A 24,988-nucleotide genomic window follows, 5' to 3' on the forward strand; every position below is an offset into this window, starting at 1 on the left:
AAACAAACATCCCAATTTAAAAATGGGAAGAGGACCTGAATAGACATTTTTCCAAAGAAAGCAAACTGATGGCCAACAGATACATGAAAAGATGCGCTATATCACTAATCATCAGGAAAATGCAAATCAAAACCACAGTGAGAAACCACCTCATACTTGTCAGAATTGCTATCATCAAAAGGCAACAAATAACAAATGTTTGTGAGAACGTGGAGTAAAGGGAACCCTTGTACACTTTTGGTGGGAACGTAAATTGATTCAGCCACTGTGGACAACAGTATGGGGGTTTCTTGAAAATTTAAATGTAGAACTGTCATATAATCCAGGAATTTCACTTCTGGGTTTACCTGAAGAAATCAAAAACACTAATTTGAAAAGATATATGCACTCCAGTGTTCATTGCATCATTATTTACAATAGCCAAGATGTAGAAGCAACCTAAGTGTTCATTGATAGATGAATGGATAAAGATGCGGTGTGTATATACACAGTAGAATACTGCTCAGCCATAAAAAAAAAAAAAGAAGCCTTGCTATTTGTGACAAAATGGATGGATCTAGAGGGTATTTTACTAAGAGCAATGAGTCAGACAGGGAAAGACAAATACCTGTGGAATCTAGAAACAGAACAAACTGATAAGACAAAATGAAGGCAGACTTGTAGATACAAAGGACAAATGGATGGTTGCCAGAAGGGAGGGGGCCAAATTGATGAAGGGATTAAGAGGTACAGACCTCCAGTTATGTAATAAATAATCATTGGGGTGTAATATACAGCACAAGGAATATGGTCAATAATATCATAGTAACCGTATGGGAAAAGATGGTTGTTAAACTTATTGTGGTGATCATTTCATAATGTATGCAAATGTCAAATCCTTACGTAGTACACTTGAAACTAACATAATATTGTATGCATACTATATTTCAATTAAAAAAATAAAACATAAAACCTTACTAAAGAAAATAAGAAAAAATTTTAAAAAGCTTTGGCTATTGTTATTTTAATTTTATATATTTTCTGCATTAGTTGTGAGAGTAATGATGTAGGTGAAAATTGCTTTTTAAAGTGAAAGAACTGTGGGATTTTTAACCAAAGTAAGTTTTTTTGATGAATTTATTAGATGCACTTCATATAAACTGTTATCTTTATTAAAATAATAATTTCATCTTAAAGATATTTTACAGTACTGTAAGAAAAGGACCTTATATTAATTTAAAATGTACAACAATTTAAAAATTGTTTTCCAAAGCAATTCATTTAATACTGAAATCCCTTTCTTTGTAATTGAGGCAAAACTTAAAGAGGGAACTATGGGCTAATAAAATTGTTCCCATGTGAGCAAAGCTAATAAAAGATGAGAACTCTGACTGTGTCCCACTGAGAAAGACAAGGCACCTTATTAAAAAAACACACACTGTGTTTGTTATAAAACAAAACTGTGAATTATTTTTGCAGAAGTCAACGAAAGGTTCCGTTGTCCTTGAGCACGTATTCCGTCACATAAACCTTGTGGAGATAGATTACTTTGGGCTGCGTTACTGTGACAGAAACCATCAGACGGTGAGTACAATGACTTCATATTAAATTTTTCTTGTATAAATTTCACTGTATCTCTGGCTTTTCCTGGTCTTTAGGTTTTTGTAACTGAAAATGACTGAAAAACTTAAACATGTTTTCCATCGCTAATTTCTTTGTATTTTTTCCACTTCTGCCAAAAGTTGTAGAGTTGTAGGATTCACAGCTTATGTGTGTGCAGATTTCTTTGTAGGTGGCTTACATAGTTTCTGTTTTTTCGCAGCCATATTATAGAGAGTACTTTCCCTTTGTGCTGTTAGGAGGACTGAATTAGCCATTTAATGTGTGTTAGGAGCCAAGTGGCTAGTCTCTTGAAGTGATAGGCATTATTGCTTTTTAAGTAAATGGTTAAAGAGTATTTAAAGAAATACAGTGTAAAAAGGTGCCGATCTAAGTTTTATAAGTTGGATGAGCAATTATAAAATAAGTAGGAGTTTTCATTCATGAGCTTCATGGAATAAGAGTGATAAAGGCAACCAAATTTTTGATGCAGGATGTCATTTGTTCATGAGGATTTAACTCAAGAATTCCTGACTGGTTGGATGGTAGAGAGGTGCTAAGAAACTTACCACATTGGTTAGTATAGATTCTATTCGGTAAGACTGAAATGCTGTCTCTCGGTGATGAACAGAGGAAAGACTTTGGAGGTGATGATTTTGAGGTACAAAAGTATATTCATTAATGTGACTTTTGGTTTAAAAGTCTAAGACAGATCTTAACCTCAGATAGACAGTCTTATTTATGCTTATAATGCTTATATGCTTACCTTAAAAATACCGTATTTGACATATCTTTTATTTTTTATACGTTCTTCCTCAGTTGTCCCAGTGTCCACTGGGTCATCTGGGTCTGGGGTCTGTTCATTGAGATGCATGATTGTCTAAGTGGGCCTTTTCTTTCCTGTTTCCAAGAACGTGCTAGGATGAGAAGAGGCAGACAAGCGGAATGCTATTGATGGCGGTAACTTATGATTTTTCTTGAGCTTGTTCCATAACCTGTTTCGTTTCACATGAGCATTTCACATAGCAGGAATAAAAGATTGGGTGTATTGGTTAGCTTTCCATAGGAAGGAATTGCTTTCTAAAGGCGAGTGGTCATTAACGCGTAATGCAAAGAAAGGGAACGGACATACTCAGAAGTTCACTGAATTCTGTTTTGTACAGGCCATAAGTCAATATAGCAGAACTGTATATCTGTACTGAGAGATTAAATTGAAGGCTATAGAAGATATCTTGCATTACATTCATATTTTTGAAATCGTATTTTTCCTAGCAGAGGGAAATTCAGTTTCCTGATCTTATCTAGTATGTCAGGCCTTGCCTGGAAAGATCGACTGTCTTGCTAAAATTATATAGACCTTATCTGTCCTTTTTTTTTTACATTCCAAAGAAAAAGATGTGAAAAGCTAGAGAATTTTAAACAATGGCTCATATCATTGCAAAAGAATTAGCAGTTGGTATTGGTAGTTTATTTAAAGTTTTCTAGGTCTTATTCAGAACAGAGTTCCTTTTCTGTTACATTTATTCCTAAGGGTTCGCATTTGTGATACAGGTCTTAGGAGAAAATAAATTATACAATTAGAAGGAGAAAACTGTTAAGTCATGCTTTTTATTTGGTAAAATAAATCAGATGTGTAAATCACATGAAAAACTATTTTTTTTGCCTCCTGAATTTATTTCTTTCTAGTAAACTCAGATAAAATAAAGGTGATTTGTAAATGTGACTTAGTCTTTGTATGTTCAAATGTATTCTCTTATTTTCCTTTTAATTGTAGGAAGCTATGAGAATAAGTTCATGAAAGTTTACTCTGACTTTAGGTAACTATTTCTTCAAGGCCTATCATTTCTGCAGGGCTGGGAGCGTGTGTCTGGGTAGGAACACATGATTCCATTCCTGATTTTCTCCTCTTGGGTTCTGAGGCAGAAGTTGGGATCTCCCTCAGGAAGAAGTGCAGGCAGCCTTTTTAACTTTGGAAGGGCAACCTCCCCAACTGTGAGTTTCTGAGGAGGTTGTTGGTAAACCTAACTTCATATTTCCCTGTTCACTCTCTATATCCCATAGTTACTTATGGTAAATAAGAATAACTCTATGTTAGAATAGCACAGGACATGGGGAAAAGTCCTTGTCCTAAAAATAGAGGAATGATTTCTGTGAATATACCTGAATTACTGTCCATTAGATGGGATTTTGTTTATTGCTTTACTCTTTCTGCACCCGAAAGTTTATTTTAATGGGGAATGCCTGTGTAACAATCTTTAGTGTAATTAAGATCTATATAGAGAAGACTTTGAGGCCCTAATGGGCACCACTTAGATCAACTCTTGAAGCAAATAAAAAGAGATAGTGGGATGAAGAGCTGGGGATAAAATGGAAGAAAGATGACAAGGAAAAAGAGATGCCTACATCAGTGAAAAGCTCTCCCTCCTTCTCCCTCCATCAGCAGTGGATCATGCCTTGGGGCCATGCCTGAACTTTGGCTGGGGGTGGGGAAATAGACTGGGCAGCCTGCAGCACTGCTAGTCAGCCTGGTGTGGTCGAAGTATAAGCATGCAGATGTAACTGAGTTAGACTGGCAGTGGCTGCAGAGCTGGCAAGGAAGGATTAGGGAGGGCTTTATGCCCACCTCATTAGTGTGTGTTGCATGAGAAGATGGGCAGCTACCCTGGAGAATTAGGATGCAACATGCCTAATGAATATGTCCCTAGGACATGTGGACCCCCACATGGCAGGGAGCTTGTTGTCTGTCCTGGAGAATGGGGGTAACCAAGAGGCCTCAATCCAGGTGTATCAGCCATCACCATTGTTGTCATCAATGTATCAGGAACTGTTGAACATTTTCTTGTGTTCATTACATGCTCAGGACAACTGTACAAGTTAAATATTATTATCCTACCATCAGAGATGAAGAAACGGAATCTAAAAAGATTAAACAGTTTCTCCAAAGTCACATAACTAGCAAGTATTAAGATCAGAATTCAAACCCAGTCTTCATGTCTCCAAGACTTTTCAACCACTATAATATCCCAACTTAAATGTGTGTAAGATAAAGAGGTCTTGCATACTTTGGGCACTAAAGAACTCTCTTTTGGGCTTCCCTCGTGGCACAGTGGTTAAGAATCCACCTGCCAATGCAGGGGACATGGGTTCGAGCCCTGGTCTGGGAAGATCCCAAATGCCACGGAGTAACTAAGCCCTTGTGCCACAACTACTGAGCCTGTGAGCCACAACTACTGAAACCTGTGCACCTAGAGCCCATGTTGTGCAACAAGAGAAGACACTGAAGTGAGAAGCCCGTGTACCGCAACGAAGAGTGGCCCCTGCTCGCCGCAACTAGAGAACGCCCGCGCACAGCAACGAAGACCCAACAGAGACAAAAATAAATAAATAAAAAGAACTCTCTATGCAATTTACATATTAATGTTTGTTGAGAAGAGTTAAATGGTAATTACCAATAAGCAAACTTCTCAGATTAACCTGTGACAAGAGAGCTCATTTAGGCCTTTGTGTGTTGCCGCATTCATGTGGTCGTTCAGCTGTTATTTAATGAATACCTAATATATGCAGGCCATGTTCTGCAGCTTTCTATGTTTTTCATGTAGTCTGAGGAATTCTGAGGAAAGGGAATTTACTGCCTGGAATATTAAATGAAAAAAATACAGATTTTATGTACATTCCATGGAACCAAGTCCTGGGAAATTCATGTAGCAAACACACTGATTTAGGTGTTATGTATGTGTAAAGAGTAACAGCTGGACAGAAATAAATCTTGTTAAAGCTAATGTCTCTCTAAGGTACAGCTGACTTGATCTGGAACACTCTGGGCATCATAATTTCTTAACTTCACTTCTCAGGATGGGTCTGTAAAAGAATCTCTGGAAAATAAAAAGTTTTTTTGTGAAGACACGGTTACTGAGACTGAATTAACACAGTGCCGCCTGCATTACCTCAGGCTTTTTTTTAGAAAGTACCCTCTTAAGGATGAACCATGGGGGAGACTTCCCTGGCATTCCAGTGGTTAAGACTTTGCCTTCCAATGCAGGGGGTGCGGGTTCGATCCCTGGTTGGGGATCCCACATACCTCGCGGCCGAAAAACCAAAACATAAAACAGAAGTAATATTGTAACAAATTCAATAAAGACTTTAAAAAAAATGGTCCACATCAAAAAAACCTTAAAAAAAAAAAAAGATGCACCGTGGGCTTCATGTACTTGTAGTTTCTTTCCTTAAAGACAGCAATAGTGAAAGCACTTAGCCTGGGCCTAGAACCTCCGTTTTGTTCTGCTCTGGCCTGTGTCATCAGGTTCGTTCTTAATCCAGACTGGTCTGTGCGGGGTATGTCTCTTTTATATCTGGGCCGTGGTTCAACTTACAGAAAATTTCCAGCCGTGATGGAAGGTGTCTGTGAGGCCGTCTGTCATAAGGGTTACAAGAACACACCAGCTTTGTCGAATGACCCTGCCACTTACTAGCTGTAAATATTTAAAATTCTCTTAAAGTACTGACTCTTAATCTAGAACAGAAGAACTGCTGGGAGGGTGGGCTGCGTCCAGTGTGTTCTAGGCCTGCCTATCACCAGTTGAGTGGCCGTTCATTGGGAACACCTTCCTGTTCTCCTTATGGCGTGTGGCCAGCAGCTTAGCTTGGTGTGTCTTTACTTTGAATGGGTACCAGCTCTCTCTGCTCAGTGTCCTAATCCCCAGCCTCTGTGAATATGTCACCTTATGTGTGGCAACAGGGCAACAGGGATATATGGCAACAGGGACTTTGCAGATGTGACTAAATTAAGGATCTTGTGATGGGGAGATTATCCAGGTGTGACCAATATAATTACATGAGTTCTTATACATGAAAGAGGAGACAGGAGAGTCAGAGGAGATGTGACAGTTGGATGCAGAGGTCAAAGTCATGTATTTGCTGGAAGGAGGCCTTGATGCCAGGAAGGCTGGTAGCCTCTAGAAGTTGGAAAGGGCAAGGCCAGGGTTCTCCTCTGGTTCCCCCAGAAGGAGCACAGCTCTGCCTACACTTAGGTTTTTAAGCCCAGCGTCTTAGTCGGTTTGGGCTGCTTTAACAAATTACCACAGACTGGGTGGTTTAAACAAGCAACATTGATTTCTCACAGTTCTAGAGGCTGAAAGTCTGGAAGCAGGGTGCCAGCGTGGTTGGGTTCTGGTGAGGGTCCTTTTCCAGGTTGTGGACAGCTGACTTCTTGTAACTTCACATGGTAAAAGAGTTCTTACAAGAGCACTAATCCCATTCCTGCTTGACCTAAGCACCTCCCAAAGGCCCTACCTCCAAATACCATCACATTGGGATTAGGCCTTTAACATGTAAACTCCCGGCTGCGGACACAAACATTCAGTCTGTTATACCTACTGAGACCATTTTGGACTTTTGGCCTTCGGAATTGTACGATAATAAATTTCTGTTGTTTTAAGCCACCAAGTTTATGGTCATTTGTTGCAGCAGCAGAAAGAAACAAATACAGATGGTTACTGTGGGAAGCATCTTATCTTGTTTGCTCAGTGGAAACTTGAGGGCCTTCTTGTTTGGTGTCACCACATTGGGCAGAAACCTGAGATACTGTTACTTTCCTGGGTAATAATAGCATATAACCTTCTGCAGATGCTCAGGATTTCTGTGATTAGGGCTACATGTGTATCTGCAGATGTCTGTGAGTAATATTAGTTGCTGCTTCAAGATTATCTAGATTCCTTATTATGAGGGAGGGATGGTAAGATCTGTTAATGATAGGCAGAGAATTGAAATTATGATACAGGCCTATTCCCTTTAATAATTGGGTGAATTTGAAATTACTCTGAAGCTGAAAGGAACATGAGCTGCCTTTGGGTGTTCAGAAGTTATTATAAGTGAAGTGTGTGTGGTAGAACAGACAGCTGCCTTTGGAGTCTCAAGATAGGTCTGAGTCCTATGTCCATTTCTAAGAATGGTCACGTCACTTCATTTTTCTGAATATTGAGAATAATGCCTTCCCTGACCCAACATTCAGGATTGCTGTAGGACCAAATTAGAGACCACACATATACTATAAGGTGTTAAACATTTTGAAGGCCTTTCCTGTTGAAACTAGGATGGAGGAAAATACTGCTGGTGATACATATTTTTAAAAGGTGGACTAGAGGAAAGAAAGAAACAGTCTGGGGGAAAGAAGAGAGAAAATCAAATAAGCTTTGGACTCTGAAACAGCTTTGGAGATTTTTGAAGATTAGTTTTGTTGATATTGAAAGCAGTAGTAAGAATAAATGTGATATCTCAATACTACTTCCGGTTTTAAAATCAGTGGTTATAATCACATCCCGTTTTAATGTTAGCACTTGAGGTGTCTTTACAAATTACTCCTTCAAATGCAGATTCTATCCAGGTCGAGTTTTTCTCAGAATATGGCATTCAACCTGCTGAATCTGCTGTCCTATGACTTCAGAAGTCAAAGAAGGAGGGAGACAGGTAGCGTACAGATTCAGTCAGCATGTGAATGTCCTCTTCCCCAGTGAACTCTTCTTTTCTTCACCAAGACAATAAAAGAAATCTGATGGAAGCCCCCAACTCCTTAACCCTTCTCACACACTTAGTTGCTTCTTACCCATCCTTTCCTCTCCTCTCAGTGGAAGAGCCCCAGTGCCTCTCCCCTGAATTTTATCACCTCTCATTTCTTCTGCATCTTCAACCCTCTACCTCTCTGTTCCCTTTCTTCTGTCAAGGTTTGGGCATGTTTAAATCTCTCACATTTAAAACCACCCTTCCCCCACTCCCATGCGATCCTTTGTCTACTACCATATTGACTCCCTCTGTGTCACACCTAAACTCCAGAAAGCTTTGCCTAAATTCATCACCTCCACTTCTCAAATCTAATTCATCCTTTTAAAAAAATATTTATTTATTTAGGGTGCTCTGGGTCTTAGTTGCAGCACGCAAACTCTTAGTTGCGGCATGCATGTGGGATCTAGCTCCCCGACCAGGGATTGAACCTGGACCCCCTGCATTGGGAGTGCAGAGTCTTACCCTCTGGACCACCAGGGAAGTCCCCATCAAATCTCATTCATTCTTAAACTTGTCACAGTTCAGCTTTGATGCCCATCGTACACTGAAATGGTCCTCAGGGTCGTCACTAGCTGCTACATCCAAGTGACACTTTCAGCCCTTATCTTCCTTTCTGTTGTTGCATTGACCCTTGTTCTTAAAATCTTCTCATTTTGCTCTTCTGACAACACGTTCTCCTTTTTTTTCTCTTTTCAAGTTTTCTTCTGGTTATTCCTATTCAGTCTTCTTGATGATCACTTTTCCTCGGCCTTTTCCTAAAAATGTTGATATGATTTTGTCCGTGATTTTCTTATGTTCTGACTGAATATAGGCTCCCACGCTTAATGCTGCTTCTTCTGGCACTATTTTTTCTGAAGTAACTTCCTTAAAAAAAATAAAAACTAAACTGTGTATATATTTGTATCCTCCCCACCGCCCCCAGTGCTCTGAGGATTATTGAGCAAAAATGATCCCATCCATTGAGCACTAGCAGGCAGGCGCTGCCATGAGTAATGGTATTCTTCTTTGCATTAAGATTTGTTGTATTTTGCAGTGTGAGTGTGAGATTTCACTTTCTGTAACTTTAGCTTCTGGCAAATGCCTGTAATGACTGATAAAATGTGTGTAAGTGATCATACAAGTCCTATTGCAAAGAGAGAAATGAAATTTGTCATGTTGAATTATTACAAATTGAAACTTTTATAGCCAAGCCATGGAAACAACCTAAGTGTCATCAGTGGTTGAATGGGTAAAGATGTGAGATATATGTATGTATAAATAAAGTAATGGAATGTTATTTAACCATAAAAAGAAGGAAATCCTGCCAGTTTCAACAACGTAGATGGATCTTGAGAACATTAGGATAAGTGAAATAAGTGAGACAGAGAAAGGCAAAGACTGTATGATCTCACTTATATGTGGAATCTATAAAATCCACACTCATGGATGCAGATAACAGATTAGTGGTTCCAGAAGTGGGAGGTGGGGGATATGGGTGAAGGTGGTCAAAAGGTAAAATCTTCCAGTTATGAGATGAGTTCTGGGAATGTAATGTACAGCATGGTGACTATAGTTAACAATACTCTTCATATATTTGAAAGTTTCTGAGAGACTAGATATTGAAAGTTCACGTCACAAGGAAAAAAGACTGTGTGAGGTGATGGATGTTAACTAAACTTAATTGTGGTGATCATTTCACAATATATACATATATCGAATCATTATGTTGTATGTCTTGGACTAACACAATGTTTTTTTAAACAAATTTCAATGAAGTATAGTTGATTTGCAGTGTTGTATTAATTTCTGCTGTACAGCAAATTAACTCACTCATAAGTATATATATTCTTTTCCATTCTGGTTTAGCATAGGGTACTGAATATAGTTCCTTGTGCTACACAGTAGGACCTTGTTGTTTATTCATCCTATATATACTGGTTTGTATCTGCTAATCCCAAACTCCCAATTCTTCCCTCCCCACCCTGCTCCTCCTTGGCAACCACAAGTCTGTTCTCTATGTCTGTGAGTCTGTTTCTGTTTTGTAGATATGTTCATTTGTGTTGTATTTTAGATTCCACATATAAGTGATATCATATGGTACTTGTCTTTCTGACTTATTTCATTTAGTATGATAATCTCTAGGTCCATCCATGTTGCTGCAAATGGCATTTTCATTCTTTTTTATGGCTGAGTAATATTCCATTATATATATATATACACACACATATGTGTGTATATATGTGTATGTATGTATGTGTGTGTGTGTATATATATATATGTATATGTATATATATATATATATATATATACGCCATATCTTCTTTATCCATTCATCTGTCGATGGGCATTTAGGTTGTTTCCGTGTCGTGACTATTGTGAGTAGTGCTGCTATGAACATAGGGGTGCATGTATCTTTTTGAATTATAGTTTTGTCTGGGTATATGCCCAGGAATGGGACTACTGGATCATATGGCAACTCTATTTTTAGTTTTTTGAGGAACCTCCATACTATCTTCCATAGTGGCTACGCCAATTTACAATCCCACCAACAGTGTAGGAGGGTTCCCTTTTCTCCATATCCTCTCCAGCATTTGTTATTTGTAGACTTTTTAATGATGGCCATTCTGACTGGTATGAGGTGGTACCTCATTGTAGTTTTGATTTGCATTTCTCTGATAGTTAGCAATGATGAGCATCTTTTCATATGCCTATTGGCCATCTGTATATCTTCTTTGGAGAAATGTCTATTTAGACCTTTTGCCCATTTTTCAGTTGGGTTGTTTTTTTGTTGTTATTGTGTTGTATGAGCTGTTTGTATATTTTGGACATTAAGCTCTTGTCTGTCTCATCATTTGCAAATATTTTCTCCCAGTCTGTAGGTTGTCTTTTCATTTTGTTTATGGTTTCCTTTGCTGTAGAGAAGCTTGTAAGTTTGATTAGGTTCCCCTTTGTTTATTTTTGCTTTTATTTCTGTGGCCTTGGGAGACTGACCTAAGAAAACATTGGTATGATTTATGTCAGAGAATGTTTTGCCTATGTTCTCTTCTAGGAGTTTTATGGTGTCATGTCTTATATTTAAGTCTTTAAGCCATTTTGAGTTTATTTTTGTGTATGGTGTGAGGGTGTGTTCTAACTTCATTGATTTACATGCAGCTCTCCAACTTTCCCAACACCACGTGCTGAAGAGATTGTCTTTTCCCCATTGTATATTCTTGCCTCCTTTGTCGAAGATTAACTATCCATAAGTGTCTGGGTTTATTTTTGGGCTCTCTATTCTGTTCCATTGATCCATGTGTCTGTTTTTGTGCCAGTACCATACTGTTTAGATTACTGTAGCTTTGTAGTGTTGTCCATAATCTGGGAGGGTTATGCCTACTGCTTTGTTATTTGTCCTAAGGATTGCTTTGGCAATTCTGGGTCTTTTATGATTCCATATAAATTTTAGGATTATTTTTTCTAGTTCTGTGAAAAATGTCTCAGGTAATTTGATAGGGATCGTATTATATCTGTAGATTGCTTTGGGTAGGATGGCCATTTTAACAATATTAATTCTTCCAATTCAGGAGCATGGGATATCTTTCCGTTTCTTTGAATCACCTTCACTTTCCTTTATTAATGTTTTGTAGTTCTCAGCATGTAAGTCTTTCACCTCCTTGGTGAGGTTTATTCCTAAGTATTTTATTTCATTGTTGCAATTTTAAAAGGGATTGTTTGTTTGCATTCCCTTTCTCATATTTCATTGCTAGTGTAAAGAAATGCAACCGATTTCTGTATGTTAATCTTGTATCTTGCTACTTTGCTTCTAGTAGTTTTTGTGTGGAGTCTTTAGGGTTTTCTATATTTAGTATCCTGTCATCTGCATATACTGACAGTTTTACCTATTCCTTACCAATTTGAATACCTTTTATTTCTTTTTCTTGTCTGATTGCTGTAGCTAGAACTTCCAATACTATGTTTAAGAGAAGTGGTGAGAGTGGGCATCCTTGTCTTGTTCCAGATTTTAGCAGGAAGGCTTTCAGCTTTTCACTGTTGAGTATTATATTGGCTGTAGGTTTTTCATAAGTAGCTTTTATTATGTTGAGATATGTTTCCTCTATACCCACTTTGGTAGGAGTTTTTATCATGAATATATGTTGAATTTTATCGAATGCTTTTTCTTTTCCTTTCTTTCTTTTTTTGGCTGCGTCGTGTGGCATGTGGGATCTTAGTTCCCCAACCAGGGATTGAACCTGTGTCCCATGCATTGGAAGTGCAGAGTCTTAACCATTGGACCACCAGAGAAGTCCCTGCTTTTTCTGCATCTGTTGATACGATCATGTGGTTTCTGTCTTTTATTGATGTGGTATGTAACATTGATTTGCATATGTTGAACCATCCTCGTGACCCTGGGATGAATCCAACTTGGTTGTGGTGTTATATGTCAATTACATCTCAGTAAAACTCGGGGGAAGAGCCTTTACTATCTAAGCATCTTCAGGTATCTGGTGAAGGAATAGGGCAAAGATCAAGACGCAGAAAGATCTTCTTCAGTAGCCCTTTGACCATCATAAACAGTGCAGCAGCCTGGGAGGACTGATGACAAAACATCAAGGGTACCTGGAAAAAAAACACAAACAAACATGGCTGGAGGCTCTTCATGAGTCCAGGGGCCTGGAAGGGAATGCCAGAGGCTCTTCATAGGGACCCCCAGCAGTGAAGCTTCTCATTTTCCTGCTGGTGATTATGTCACTCTTCCTACATAATCTCATCTGCTCCATGGTTTAGATTACTATCTAAAAGCTCAGTTGACCCTCAAATTTGTATCACCTACCCAGACATCTCAAGGCATTATACTGTGTACAGACTCTCTGGATTCATACAACTCTATACTTGGGAGAGGTGTGTGGCATTGGGTGAGTCTTCTCATTTGTCCAGGCCTCAGTGTCCCCATTTATGAAGTGGGGATAATAATAGTACCAGCTTCAAAGGGTGGTGGTGAGGGGTAAAAGAGTCTATAAACACCCAGACTAGTGCTTTAAATGGTGTGGTCAGTGCAGTATAAGTGTTTGCTCTTATTCTGTACTTGGATATTCCTAAGGTTCCTCCAACACAACATATTCAAAACTGAAGTCATCATCTCTCCCTCCAGATGTGCTCTTTTTTTTTTTAATGTTCTTGACAGTAGTGATTTTCCAGAATTAAAGAAAAAAACCTATGTACCTGTATATAATTTTAGGTTGAGAATAAAAATTTTATCCTAAGTTTAAATAGATGCAAATTTTGGTTTATCATGAGTGCCAACATTGTAAAATCTGTCACATTACTCTTAAATGTATACTCTTAAATGTATACTCTTAAATGCATCTCTATATCATAGCAATTTTGGTACTCATCATCAATGTTTAAAAAGTAGACATGAACAAGTTCTACATTAAAAGTCATTTATCTTCTTCGTATTCTACTTCATAGAATTTTCTCTTATATTTTTATTAATAAAATATATTTATCCATAACAATATTTTATATAGAAATTGAAAGTTTAAAAGTCTATTTCATGAGACCTTAAGGCTTTATTATTGAGCCATAAGAATAGTTATTATTACCAAGGTTTTCAACTAAAACAACAAAATATTATGCATTTTAATAACTCTTAAACATAAAAAGTGAACATTTATTGGAAGTGCATCTCAATGAAGTAATGGGCTGCTTCTTCTCAGGTAGTTCGTGTACCCCTGAATGATTACAATATATTCCTGGAGTGAGATAGGGCTCAGCATCAATTTTATTCCCATTTCTTGTCTTTATAAGGATGAGCACTGAGTAACCTTATCTACTAAAGGAGTTAGATTGAAAAGGAAGGAGTTTTGATAAAGGAAGATCACTTAATTCCTTGAACTCTCCTGAGTTATACGCCAAAAGAATCACATAGTGATCTGTCATCTAAAATTATTTTCAGTAATCTGTCAGGTATCTCCAAGGCTCTGTAGTCATCACCAACCCCTCTCAATCTGCTCTGAGAGCAGAGATTTCTCAGACCACTCATTGGGTTCTCCTTCAGTTCAGTTTGAAAGCAATGAAATCAAAACCGCCTGAGTGGCAAACAATTTGTTAATCATTATAGTAATTCAGTTTCAGAATTTCTGGGAGATGTATTCAAAATGCTTTACCAAGATTTATCAAAACAATATTAATTTTGCTTTTTCTCTTTTACTTAGAAGCATCTGATGTAATCTACTTTGGTTTTAAAGGATTAGGAAAAGTAAAAATTGTTAATTTTAATGAACATTTGCCCGTACATGATTTTTGGTAAAATGCTTTTATCTATAGTTATGTACTTTATATTTTTATCAGAATTGTGGAGCTGTAGATTTAGTTAATCCAGTTTATGGAAAATGTCCAACATATTACTTTGGCAAAGCCAGTTACTATCAAGCCACTGAGCTAAACCAGTGTACATTCTGTCATTTGTCAATTTAAATAAAAATGTTAACATGTATTCTGTGACGAGTACTTCACTTTGGAATTTGATTTCTGAGATGAGTAGACAGATAAGGCACAGTGTTTTGTCACTTAGATGAGATAGACTTACCAGGGCTTTGATTTGTTTTATTCTGTGGGACTCTTCCTCATGAGCGAGGCATATTTTTATATATTTTGATAGTAGCTGGACAATGGAAGTTACAAGATCATTAAACAAACTCCCTTTGCTGCCTTGTTCTATAATATACCTGAATTCCAAACAACCCAGCCAAGGACCAAAATACCATGTTTCTTTCATTTTGCTTAGTCCTCACCAGAAAGACGTGTAAGGTAGGGAAAGAGAGAAAGCCCTGTTCTTCTGGTTTAGGGTGTTTTATTTAAGGCAACTTTGCTGACACTGGTATTTAAAAATGTTTCTATCTTTCTGCTCGGGAATTTTCTACATCCTGGGGCAGAGCGCCCTAGAGTTTAAAAGGGTGAGAGGTGCCTTCCTGCTGTAAATGAGAAAAGAGGGTTGTGAAAGGAGAGGGAAGAGGGGAGAGCCGGCAGGACCTCTCATCAGGTCTGTGCTCACGTAGATCAGGTCTAGAAAGAGTATGTGTGTTAAGAGGGTAAATCCTGAGAGTTCTCATCACAAAGGAGAACCATTTGTTTCTTTTCTTCTCATTGTGTGTATATGAGAAGATGGATGTTAGCTGAACCTATTGTGGTCATCATTTCACAATATAGGTAAATTATACCATTGTGCTGAATGCCTTAAACTTACACAGTGATGCCAATTATTTCTCAATAAAAGTGCGAAGAAAAATGTATATGGAAGTTGAGAATCTGGGAATTAAGTCCCTTAAAACTATCTGTTGTCTTTGTACCCTTTAGGAAGTCCTCATGGTTGCATCCCTGAGGTGCCTGCCCCTCTGTCTGAATACCTTAGTGAATGCCTCCACTCACGCTAGGGTGTCATCCTTAACTCTACTGTCTCTCCTTCTCAGAACTAACCCGTCACCAGGTCCTGTCAGTTCTACTCCTTAATAACTAGCATGACTTGTGTGATTCATCACCCAACCCAGGGTACTTTTGAGAGTGAAAAGGGTCACTGTAACTAAGCTAGGACAGCAGTTGTCAGCAAGACTTATGGTTACCTCTTAACCTCCCAGCCCTGAATCCTGGTTGAGGTGCTTCCTGGTGGCTCAGTGGTTAAGAATCCGCCTGCCAATGCAGGGGACTCGGGTTCAAGCCCTGGTCTTGGAAGATCCCACATGCTGTGGAGCAAATAAGCCCGAGCACCACAACTACTGAGCCTGTGCTCTAGAGCCCGTGAGCCACAACTACTGAGCCTGTGCTCTAGAGCCCGTGAGCCACAACTACTGAGCCCACGAGCTGCAACTACTGAAGCCCGCGTGCCTAGAACCTGTGCTCCACAACAAGAGAAGCCACCACAATGAGAAGCCCGCGCACTGCAACGAAGAGTAGCCCCCGCTCGACGCAACTAAAGTAAGCCCGTGTGCAACGAAGACCTAATGCAGCCACAAATAAATACATAAATTTATTAAAAAAAAAAATCCAGCACGGGAGCCTGGATTTCTGCAAAAGCTTTCCGACTGGTCTTCCTGTCTTTGCTCTTGCTCCCTCCCATGTTTTGCCCCCTGCAGTTGCGGTTTTCTTTCAGAAAGACTACTTTAAGGATGTCTCCTCTCTGGCTTCAGATTCTTTAATGGGTCCCAAAGGGAAAATTCAGGAATTCCTTAACAAGGATTACAAGGTCCTTCAAGAAATGTGGCCCTTGGTTGCTCTAGGGCTTTTCTTGCATGGTAATTCTTCAGTCCCCCACCAATCATCCTCCCCCCAAACCCACACTGCAGGTACATGAAAGCTACACTCAACTACCTGCAGCTCCTTACCTGAACTGTAGTGTCTCCATGATGTACCTGCTGCTTCCCCGGCCTGAATACCCTCCTCGTCTTCCGCACCTCATTTTTACCTGTTGATCCTGCTCTTCCTTACCACCTGATTGAGCAGTCTCTGATATTAGTCTCCTCCTGAAGCTTTCTCTCACCCCAGAAGTGCCCTAGGCTAACCCCTGTCCACACACTGCAAGTCCCACATTGTGTTTTTCTCTTAAATAATATGCCCCACTTGATTGGAAACTCCTTGAGGGGAGGGGGGAGGGCTTATGTCCTGTTTCTCACTCTGTTAGCACCTCTGCCACTGCCAGCTAAGTGATCTCTCACCTAGACAAATGGCAGGCCAGAGAGAGGTCAGGCCTTGACAAGAATGCTTCTACCTTGCCTTTCTGTGTCTGTTTGCTGCCTCCTTTCCCTGCTGTTCTTTGAATTTATTGCTTTGGTTCTCTTAAGAAAGACCCTTGCTGCTGTTTATTTTAACCAGCCTTCGGAGATATCTATATCTATATAGGTATGTGTGTATTTATTTTTTTTAAAGCTTTACTGAGATGTTAGGAAGTTACGTTGGAAGTATCTGGAATTGCAAGAAATTGCAGATTCATGCTATCCTTAGCGTGCTGGCAGCTATGGGGTGCTGTTGAGAGTACTCCTCTCTAGTAAGAGGTAGCGTAGTGTGTGGTAGAAGGAAGTGTATGAGGATTTGAGTTCAGGCAATGACACCGGTGGCTGTATGGTTGTGGGTCCCGTGGTTTTTAAAAATTTGTTCATAATAAACTATTCTCAATAAAACAGGTTTTCGTCTTTCTCTATAGCTGTTGAACAGTTTCTATTAAGAAAGGAAGTGATGGTGCTTTTCTGGAGCCGGTTTCCATTCAGAGTGGGTCTGATCTCTTCTGAGCCCAGTCATGTGCTGCATAGTGAGAATTCAGGAGCTGGCCTGCTGGAAAGAACCCCAGGAAGTGCTGAGAGAGGAGCCTGTCCACCTGCCAGCTGCTCCTGCTTTCCTCCCTGCTCTAGCCCTTAGGGAGAAGCAGAGCTTGCTCTGATTGTTTGTTGTGTGTGTTGATTTTGCCATGGATTCAAAAATGCTTTTGAAGGACCTAGATTTGTCTAGAGTTGGCTCCATGGTATATCTTGAACCTAACCCTCTTGTAGTTCTTTTTTTTCTCTTCCTTTTACTTCAGATAGTTGATAATAATGGGCACAAATGTGTCTTCCATGGGTCATGTATAATAAAATATTTTACCCTGCAGCTTTCATAAACTTGTCTTCCAGCTTTAGTGAGTTGAGGCACTGAATTCTATATTTCTTCGTTAATGGCACCAGTGTCTTTTTCTTTTTTTGTAAACCAAAAAATAGATTAAAAGGAGAAACACTTGGACATGATAAAGTTACAAAATACTTTAAAACAAAACTATCTGGAATGGTACAAACTTCCCTGTATATACATATCCACATATATTTGCATATATAACAAAGTATGCAGGTATGCTAAGTGTTCTTGTCAATAAAACAGGTTTTCTGTGACCAGTTTCTGTGACCCATACCTGCTTAGCTGTATAAGTGCATGAGAAGAATATTGCTGATGTCCTTACCATGAAGATTTTATTAGATCTTCCTTCTACCTGGTTAACTCAGAATGAGCTATACAGGATGGAATTTCAGACAGTTGATTGGCTAATGGAAAAGCAGCGGTTTTAGAGTTAATGATTCTAGACATTTTCCTGATTATCATAGGAAACTAGGTTTTTTTTTTTTTAATCTAGTGTTTTGATACAAACCTCTGGTACGTTGACCTTGATTTAACCTTATTCTGAATCTTAAGCGGAGTTTCTTCATGAATATAAAAAGAGATTTGATTGGGATGTTCCAGAAGCATACTGATAAAGTGCATTATTTTCTATATTATTTTCTCTAGAATTTCATAAAATATCAAATATATTGCATGTGCTAAAAGCTAAGATGACTAGTTTGTCTATTTTTGTGTGACCTGTTCTAGTGGGAGAGATGCTTCAGGAATTGCTCAGAGTTGGGCAGGTACTTTTTAGGGCGACAGAGGCAAGACTTACTTTCTCTTTTGGACTGTGAATTTTCAAAGTAGCTTTTTGAGTTAACGAAAGTAGGCCCTTTAAAAGCTGACGATATACAGGAGCTTAATTTTTTCTTGCCCTGATGCTCACCACTTTTTGGGGGTTGCAGGATATTTTATAGAGAATATTCACTTAGGAAACTTCTTGTTTACAGTGTGATCTCCTTCCTCTCATCAGTGCCCCCGACCTGGAACTGTGAAGAGATAAGAGCATTTGCTATTTCTCATCTCCGCTGAGTCATGGAGTGAATACTTACTGGGTAACCACTGTGTCTCAGCAACTAGGGTGCAGTGGTCGGCAAGAGACAAGGTCCCTGGCCTTAAGGAGTTTATATTCTAGGGAGAGACAGATCGTAAATATGTTTTCAAATATCATGTAGTGATGAGTGCTTTGAAAATAATATAAGATGTGCCAGAGTGACTGGGAGGCTCCTTCTGTTGAGTGGTCAGAAACAGCCTCTCTGAGATGACATTTAAACTGAGACTTGAATGGCAAGAAGGGAGGGGCATGGCAGGCAGAAGGAACAGCTTGTTCAGTGGCCTAAGGCAGAGACAAATATGAAGTGTTCGAGAACTGAAAAAAAGGCCAGTGGTGCTAATAGTAGTGAGAAGGAGGGTGACAAAGTGACTGGCAGGCAGGGTCTGTACTACAGAGTGCCCAGCAGCCTGTGGTAGGCTGGGTATATGGGAATCTATTGAAAGTTGAAGCTAAGAAGTGATGGGACCTGATTGAGGAGCTGGGTTTTGGGAGTGGGGAGTCAGGTGAAGCTTGAACAGGTGAAGCTTCATACGCCCAGTGGACACCCAGGTGGAGATGTTAGGCTAGTAGTTGGGCTCCTGAGAGGTTAGAGTCACGTTTGGGAGTCCCTAGGTTTTTAGAGTCATGAGACTTTAAGGTTTTTAAGGTCATTTAGGGAGAAATAGACTATAAATGCAGAGAAGAGGGGCAGGGCTGCCATGTACATCTTTACCCACCGTGTAATTCGGGCCTCTGGAGTTAGGCACAACTGTGTGTAGTGGTGCTGAATAGGAGCTCCAGGTCCTATTTACTGCATAACCCCTTGGGCTGGCTTGGCTTCTCTGTGACAAATTACATGGTTACTTAAAGCCATGTTTGCATTCAGTTAGTAGAACAGAGTTTAAAAACAACCTCTAGTTTAACCACCTGTGTATTATTTCAGTTACTACAGTTTCAGAGCATGGCAGATTTAAGATTATATTTCAAGATGAAAATGATTCCATAGTCTAAACCATGATGGCTCACTTATCTAGATGTTAGAAATGTGTAGGTAGCAACTTCAGTTATCAAAAATATAGACAAAACTTCTTGAAGAAGAGCTAAAGTCTCTTGAGCAGCACAAAATTGATATCTTAAAGTTCACTCACAGCATTCAGGACTTTTCTCATAGAATCTGTCATCCTTAAGACATGTTTGTTTTTATTGTTAAGAAGAAATCCAGGGACTTCCCTGGTGGCGCAGTGGTTAAGACCCCACGCTCCCAATGCAGGGGACCCGGGTTCGATCCCTGCTCAGGGAACTAGATCCCACATGCATGCCGCAACTGAGACCCAGTGCAACCAAATAAATAAAAAAGAAGAAGAAGAAATCCAAACTCATTTGTGATTAAATACACTGGCCCCTGAGAGACTACGACAGCCTGTTAGATGCAATTGTAGAGCAGCCTCACTGGAGATAGTCGTGGTTTGGCAGGAAGGCATGTCCAAGGGATGATCTGTGGGCTTCTAGGAGATAGAATAGTTGGTCCCTATAATCCAACATGGTTCTATTAACAACCAAAAAACCAACTCATGTCTGACCTCTTTATTTGTGATAAAACTAGTATATTTAGAATTTAGAAAGATATACAGAAAAGTTGATGTATTTGTGGATTAAATGAAAAAATGATGGTTAAATTGAAAAATAGTTTAGTTGGTTAAGCCTTAAGCAGAGAGAACTGATTTTTGAATTATATCAACTTAGAAGGAAGTCTCTAGGTATGTTCCAGGGCTTACAATATTGATATCAGGACCTGGGATGAAGCTATGGAGGGCTAGGGCATGCTCACCAGGTTCACAGATGATTTAAGCACAGGAGGAAAAGCAAGCATGTTGTGTGCAAGAGTGAGAAATCAAAGAGATCTTGATGAATTGGCACATGTTCCTGTTAATCATGGCTGTGTAACAAGCCACCTCAAAATTTAGTGACTTAAGACAACTCCGGGAATTCCCTGGCAGTCCAGTGGTTAGGACTCCGTGCTTTCACTGCCAAGGGTGTGGGTTCAGTCCCTGGTTGGGGAACTAAGAATCTCACAAGTCATGTAGTGCAGCCAAAAAAAAAAAAAAAAGGCAACTCTACTCATAAACCTGTGGTGAGGACAGGGCTTGGCAGGGACAGCTCAGCTCTGCATCACTTAGTCTCAGCTGGAGAGGCTCAAAGGCTGGAGGCTGAAGTTATCTGAAATCTCAGCCATGTGTCTGGTGGTTGGTGTTGGCACTGGCTTGGGCTTGGCTGGTGGTAGAACACCTACATCTAGACTTTACATGTTGTTGCTTGCCTTCCTCACAGGGTAGAGTTTGGGTTCCCAGGGCAGGCATCCAGAGGAAGGGTGGGAGGGAGGGAGGGAGGGAGGGGAAAAAGCAGTATCACCTTTTATGACTAAGCTCAGAAGTCAGAGAGTATTACTTTTGCTGTATTCTACTGATTTGAGGTGAAGAGAAGGCCAGCCTGCATTTAAAGGGAAGAGAGATTAGATTATCCCGTTTGATGGGAGGAGTGTCAACTAAATTTGCACACATGTTTCAAAACATGAGAGTCTATTTTCCAGACAAAAATTATTTGTCTTCCTCCTACATATAAAATGCACCTATCCTTCCCAAGGCCTTCGCAAATCTCATTTATTATGACATTGGACTCAGACTTAAGGTCCAAGAGCCCGTCAAGGCAGACTCTTTGGGTATTGTTCTTCAAGTTCAATCCCTTGAATATAGTTCCTCTTGATTTGAAGACCTGTGAATTAAGAGGGTAAGAAATATATATCCACATACTCCACCACCATTCAGCATATAGTGATGGGACACACATGGGATAGGATAAGTGGTATAAAACTTGCATTTAGAATGAGGGAAAACAGGAGGCACATAGCAATCACTAGTCTATAACAGTTCTGAAATCTAGCTAGGCACATGTAGCCATTTCTTTGATTAGAGCTTGGTCTTACTTCTTGTGACAGTTGGCTCTGCCCTCTGGGCGTTTGGTTCTGTTCTCTGAGTTTTCCTTCCCTTTCTATAAAAGTAATGTATGTTTGCAGCTGAGTAGTATTTTCAGTCTGCTTTTTGCCTGATGAAGATTGGGGTCCAAAGACCTCTTTTCAGTGTGTAGGATCTCTGTCCTTTCAACTCTAGCTGATATAATTCCTTTTTAAAAAAAAAAAAATTATTGGGGCTTCCCTGGTGGCGCAGTAGTTGAGAGTCCGCCTGCCGATGCAGGGGACACGGGCTCATGCCCCAGTCCGGGAAGATCCCACATGCCGCGGAGCGCCTGGGCCCGTGAGCCATGGCCGTTGAGCCTGTGCGTCTGGAGCCTGTGCTCTGCAACGGCAGAGGCCACAACAGTGAGAGGCCTGCGTACCGCAAAAAATAAATAAATAAATAAAAATAAAATTATTTATTATTTTTGGCTGCATCAGTTCTTAGTTGCGGCACTCGTGATCTTTTGTTGCGGCACACAGGATTCTCTCTAGTTGTGGCATGTGGGCTCAGTAGTTGTGGCGTGTGGGCTCTGTAATTGTGGCGTGTGGGCTCAGTAGTTGCAGTGTGTGGGCTTAGTTGCCCCACAGCATGTGGGATCTTAGTTCCCGGATCAGAGATCGAACCCGCATCTCTGCATTGGAAGGTGGATTCTTAACCACTGGACCACCAGGGAAGTCCCCTGATAGAATTTCTTCAAAGAACTTTGTGGATTTCTTGTGAATCAATTTATAATCAGCTTTATTAGACAAAGGCAACACTGACAAATCGCTTTGAAATAAGCCCTTCTATACCTTAGATTCCTTGTAAAACTTTTGGGAAACAATGTCCTTAAGATTCTTAGAGGACCTTTTCTTAGTTTATGAGGCATCATATTAGATCGTTTGAAGACTTAATAAAGTTTTACAGTTACATTCATAATTTCCTGGCAGCACTCTGGATTCAGTCTTTGCCCAGGAGCCATTTCTTAATTGTAGCATCATTTGCCTTCTGATAAGTCTAGGGGTGAGAGAATTTTATTTCAAGCCTAGTAAGTCCTGGATCCTTTATATTTCACAGTTTGTTTTCAGCTTATCTCTTTCCTTTTAGATTTCATTGTCGGGGGGAAGTCAATGAGCAGTTTCCCCAGTCCTCCTGGAAATCTTATCTGGATCATCTAGTTCATTAGGTGCATCTTTTATTTTCCATGTCGCCCCAGGCAACAGCACTGCTAAACTTTCCGCCTGAAGAGTCAGGTCTTCTTTCTTCCTGCTTCCAACAGCTTTCTCTTCGCTTTCCTTTAGGCCCCCTTGAAGGGCCTGCGCCTTCCACTAACAGTCTCCTTAAGGTCCTTCCTGCTGCCTCATTCTCAAAACACACAATGGAGAGTGAAGGGGAGTAGGGCCAGATCATATACGGCCTTATAGACCATCGTAAGGACTTTGGATTTTAGTTGAGTAAGAAGGGAAACCACTGGAGGATGTTGAGAAGGAGAATAAACTGATCTGATCTACATTTTAAAGCATTCCTTTAAATGCAGAGAAGAAGGGATACCATTAATGGAGTTGTTTAAGAAATCCAGGTGAATGGTGATGACTGCTTGGACCTGGGAGTGGTAAGAATTTGACAGATCCTATTTATATTTTTAACATAAGCCAACAGGATTTGCAGATTGATAGAAGAGATAGACGATAAAGAGGCATTGACTGGAGCCAATGGAAGAGTTTTGTACCATTTACTGAGATGGCGAAGACTGCAGGAGAACAGGTTTTTCTGGGAGAGAGTAGAATCATCATTTCCTCTTTGAACATGGAAACTTTAAGATTCTAATAGGCATCTTAGTGGAGATGTCAAGTAGGCAGTTGGCTTCAGGGGGCAATTCTGGTCTGGCCATACATTTGGGAGTTGTCATGTATAGATGTCATTCAAAGCCAGGAGCCTGGTTGTAAGATGTGAGCCCAGGGCAATCCAGCCTTTCCTGGTTAGGAGACAGTGAACAATCAGCAAAGGAGATTGTGAAGATGTGGCCAAAAAGGTAGGAGGAAAGGACAGAGGGAGTGGTGTACTACAGACCACATGGCAAAGGTATTTCAAGACAGTGGGTGAAGACTCTTCACCTGTCGTTAGATTTAACAACTATTGGAGGTCATTGTAGTAGGAACTAGAGTGGGTTCTAAAGTGGACTGAAGAGGGGGTGAGAGGCCTTAGCCCTTGGATAAGAAATTATGATCACATTTGGGAAAAATAAATAATGAAGACTAGAGAACAGTTCACATAGCAGATTTATTCCACTTGAGTGAAGGCATAGTGAGAGAGCGGAGATGGTATGTATTTTGGATACAGGCATATTTGAGTTTGAATCTCTGCTTCCCAGTTGGCCCATTGTGGAACTTTGGGCCATCATTCTATCTCCATCTATAAAATGGGGATAAAAGTACTTTTCTTAAAAGGTTGTCAAAAGGATGATGTGAAAAAATAATATGCAAAACATCTAGTACAATGCCTGGCCCAAAATAGGTGTGCTAGACATGTAAAATACCATTGTTTTCATTTTTGTTTTTTTCAAACTACAAATTAGAGTTTTCCATGACCCTTATTTTCTTCTCTGGGTATTATTGGTGTGCTAGAGCGAATAATGATGTTAACCCATAACTGAGACTGTCTAGTCCACCCCACTACACTTTTAGTCTTCCTTTTGGCTTGGTTGTGTACTTGGCCAGTGGTATTAGGATTAGAGGAAAGGGTACTGACCCATTGTCAGGAGACTTGAATGATTCCCTGACTCATTGGCAATATGACCTTGAACACATCACTAGGCCTTTCAGAGACTTAAATACCCCATCTGTAAATAGGGACTCATAATCTAAGCTCTATACTCTATCTGTTTTTTTAAAGTCTTCTCTAACCTGAAACTACTCCCCAAATTACCACCATACATGAAATTCCCAACACTCCCCATATGGCATTTTATAATTTAGAAAATGATTTCATATTCATCGACTCATAACAAGCCCTATCAACTAGTTTATCTGCCCAGTACTGTGATATGAGGAAAAATCAAACTTCTGTTCTACTTGAACCTTTTCAATTGAACCAATTAAATGAGATAACAAATCCAGAAATGGTCTTAGAATAGTTCCAGACATATCGTGAGGCCAATAAAGGCAAGCTACAGTTGTTAAATCTCAAAGTAAATTCTAAG

General features: G+C 39.8%; 1 protein-coding gene across 4 annotated transcripts in view; it reads left to right on the plus strand.

The window, feature by feature from the left end:
• Positions 1-24,988, plus strand: part of EPB41L4A (erythrocyte membrane protein band 4.1 like 4A) — a 255,483-nt gene that overhangs the window by 103,010 nt on the left and 127,485 nt on the right. For 3 of the 4 annotated variants that reach the window (XM_079915313.1, XM_079915310.1, XM_079915311.1), the window contains exon 3: positions 1,459-1,563. In XM_079915313.1, coding sequence (XP_079771439.1) covers positions 1,459-1,563 — 105 coding nt within the window. Of the gene's footprint in view, positions 1-1,458; positions 1,564-3,393; positions 3,571-24,988 lie in introns of those variants that run through there. The other variant, XM_079915312.1, reaches the window with a different exon arrangement.

Source organism: Stenella coeruleoalba (assembly GCF_951394435.1).
Source record: "Stenella coeruleoalba genome assembly, chromosome: 3".
Lineage (NCBI taxonomy): Eukaryota > Metazoa > Chordata > Mammalia > Artiodactyla > Delphinidae > Stenella > Stenella coeruleoalba.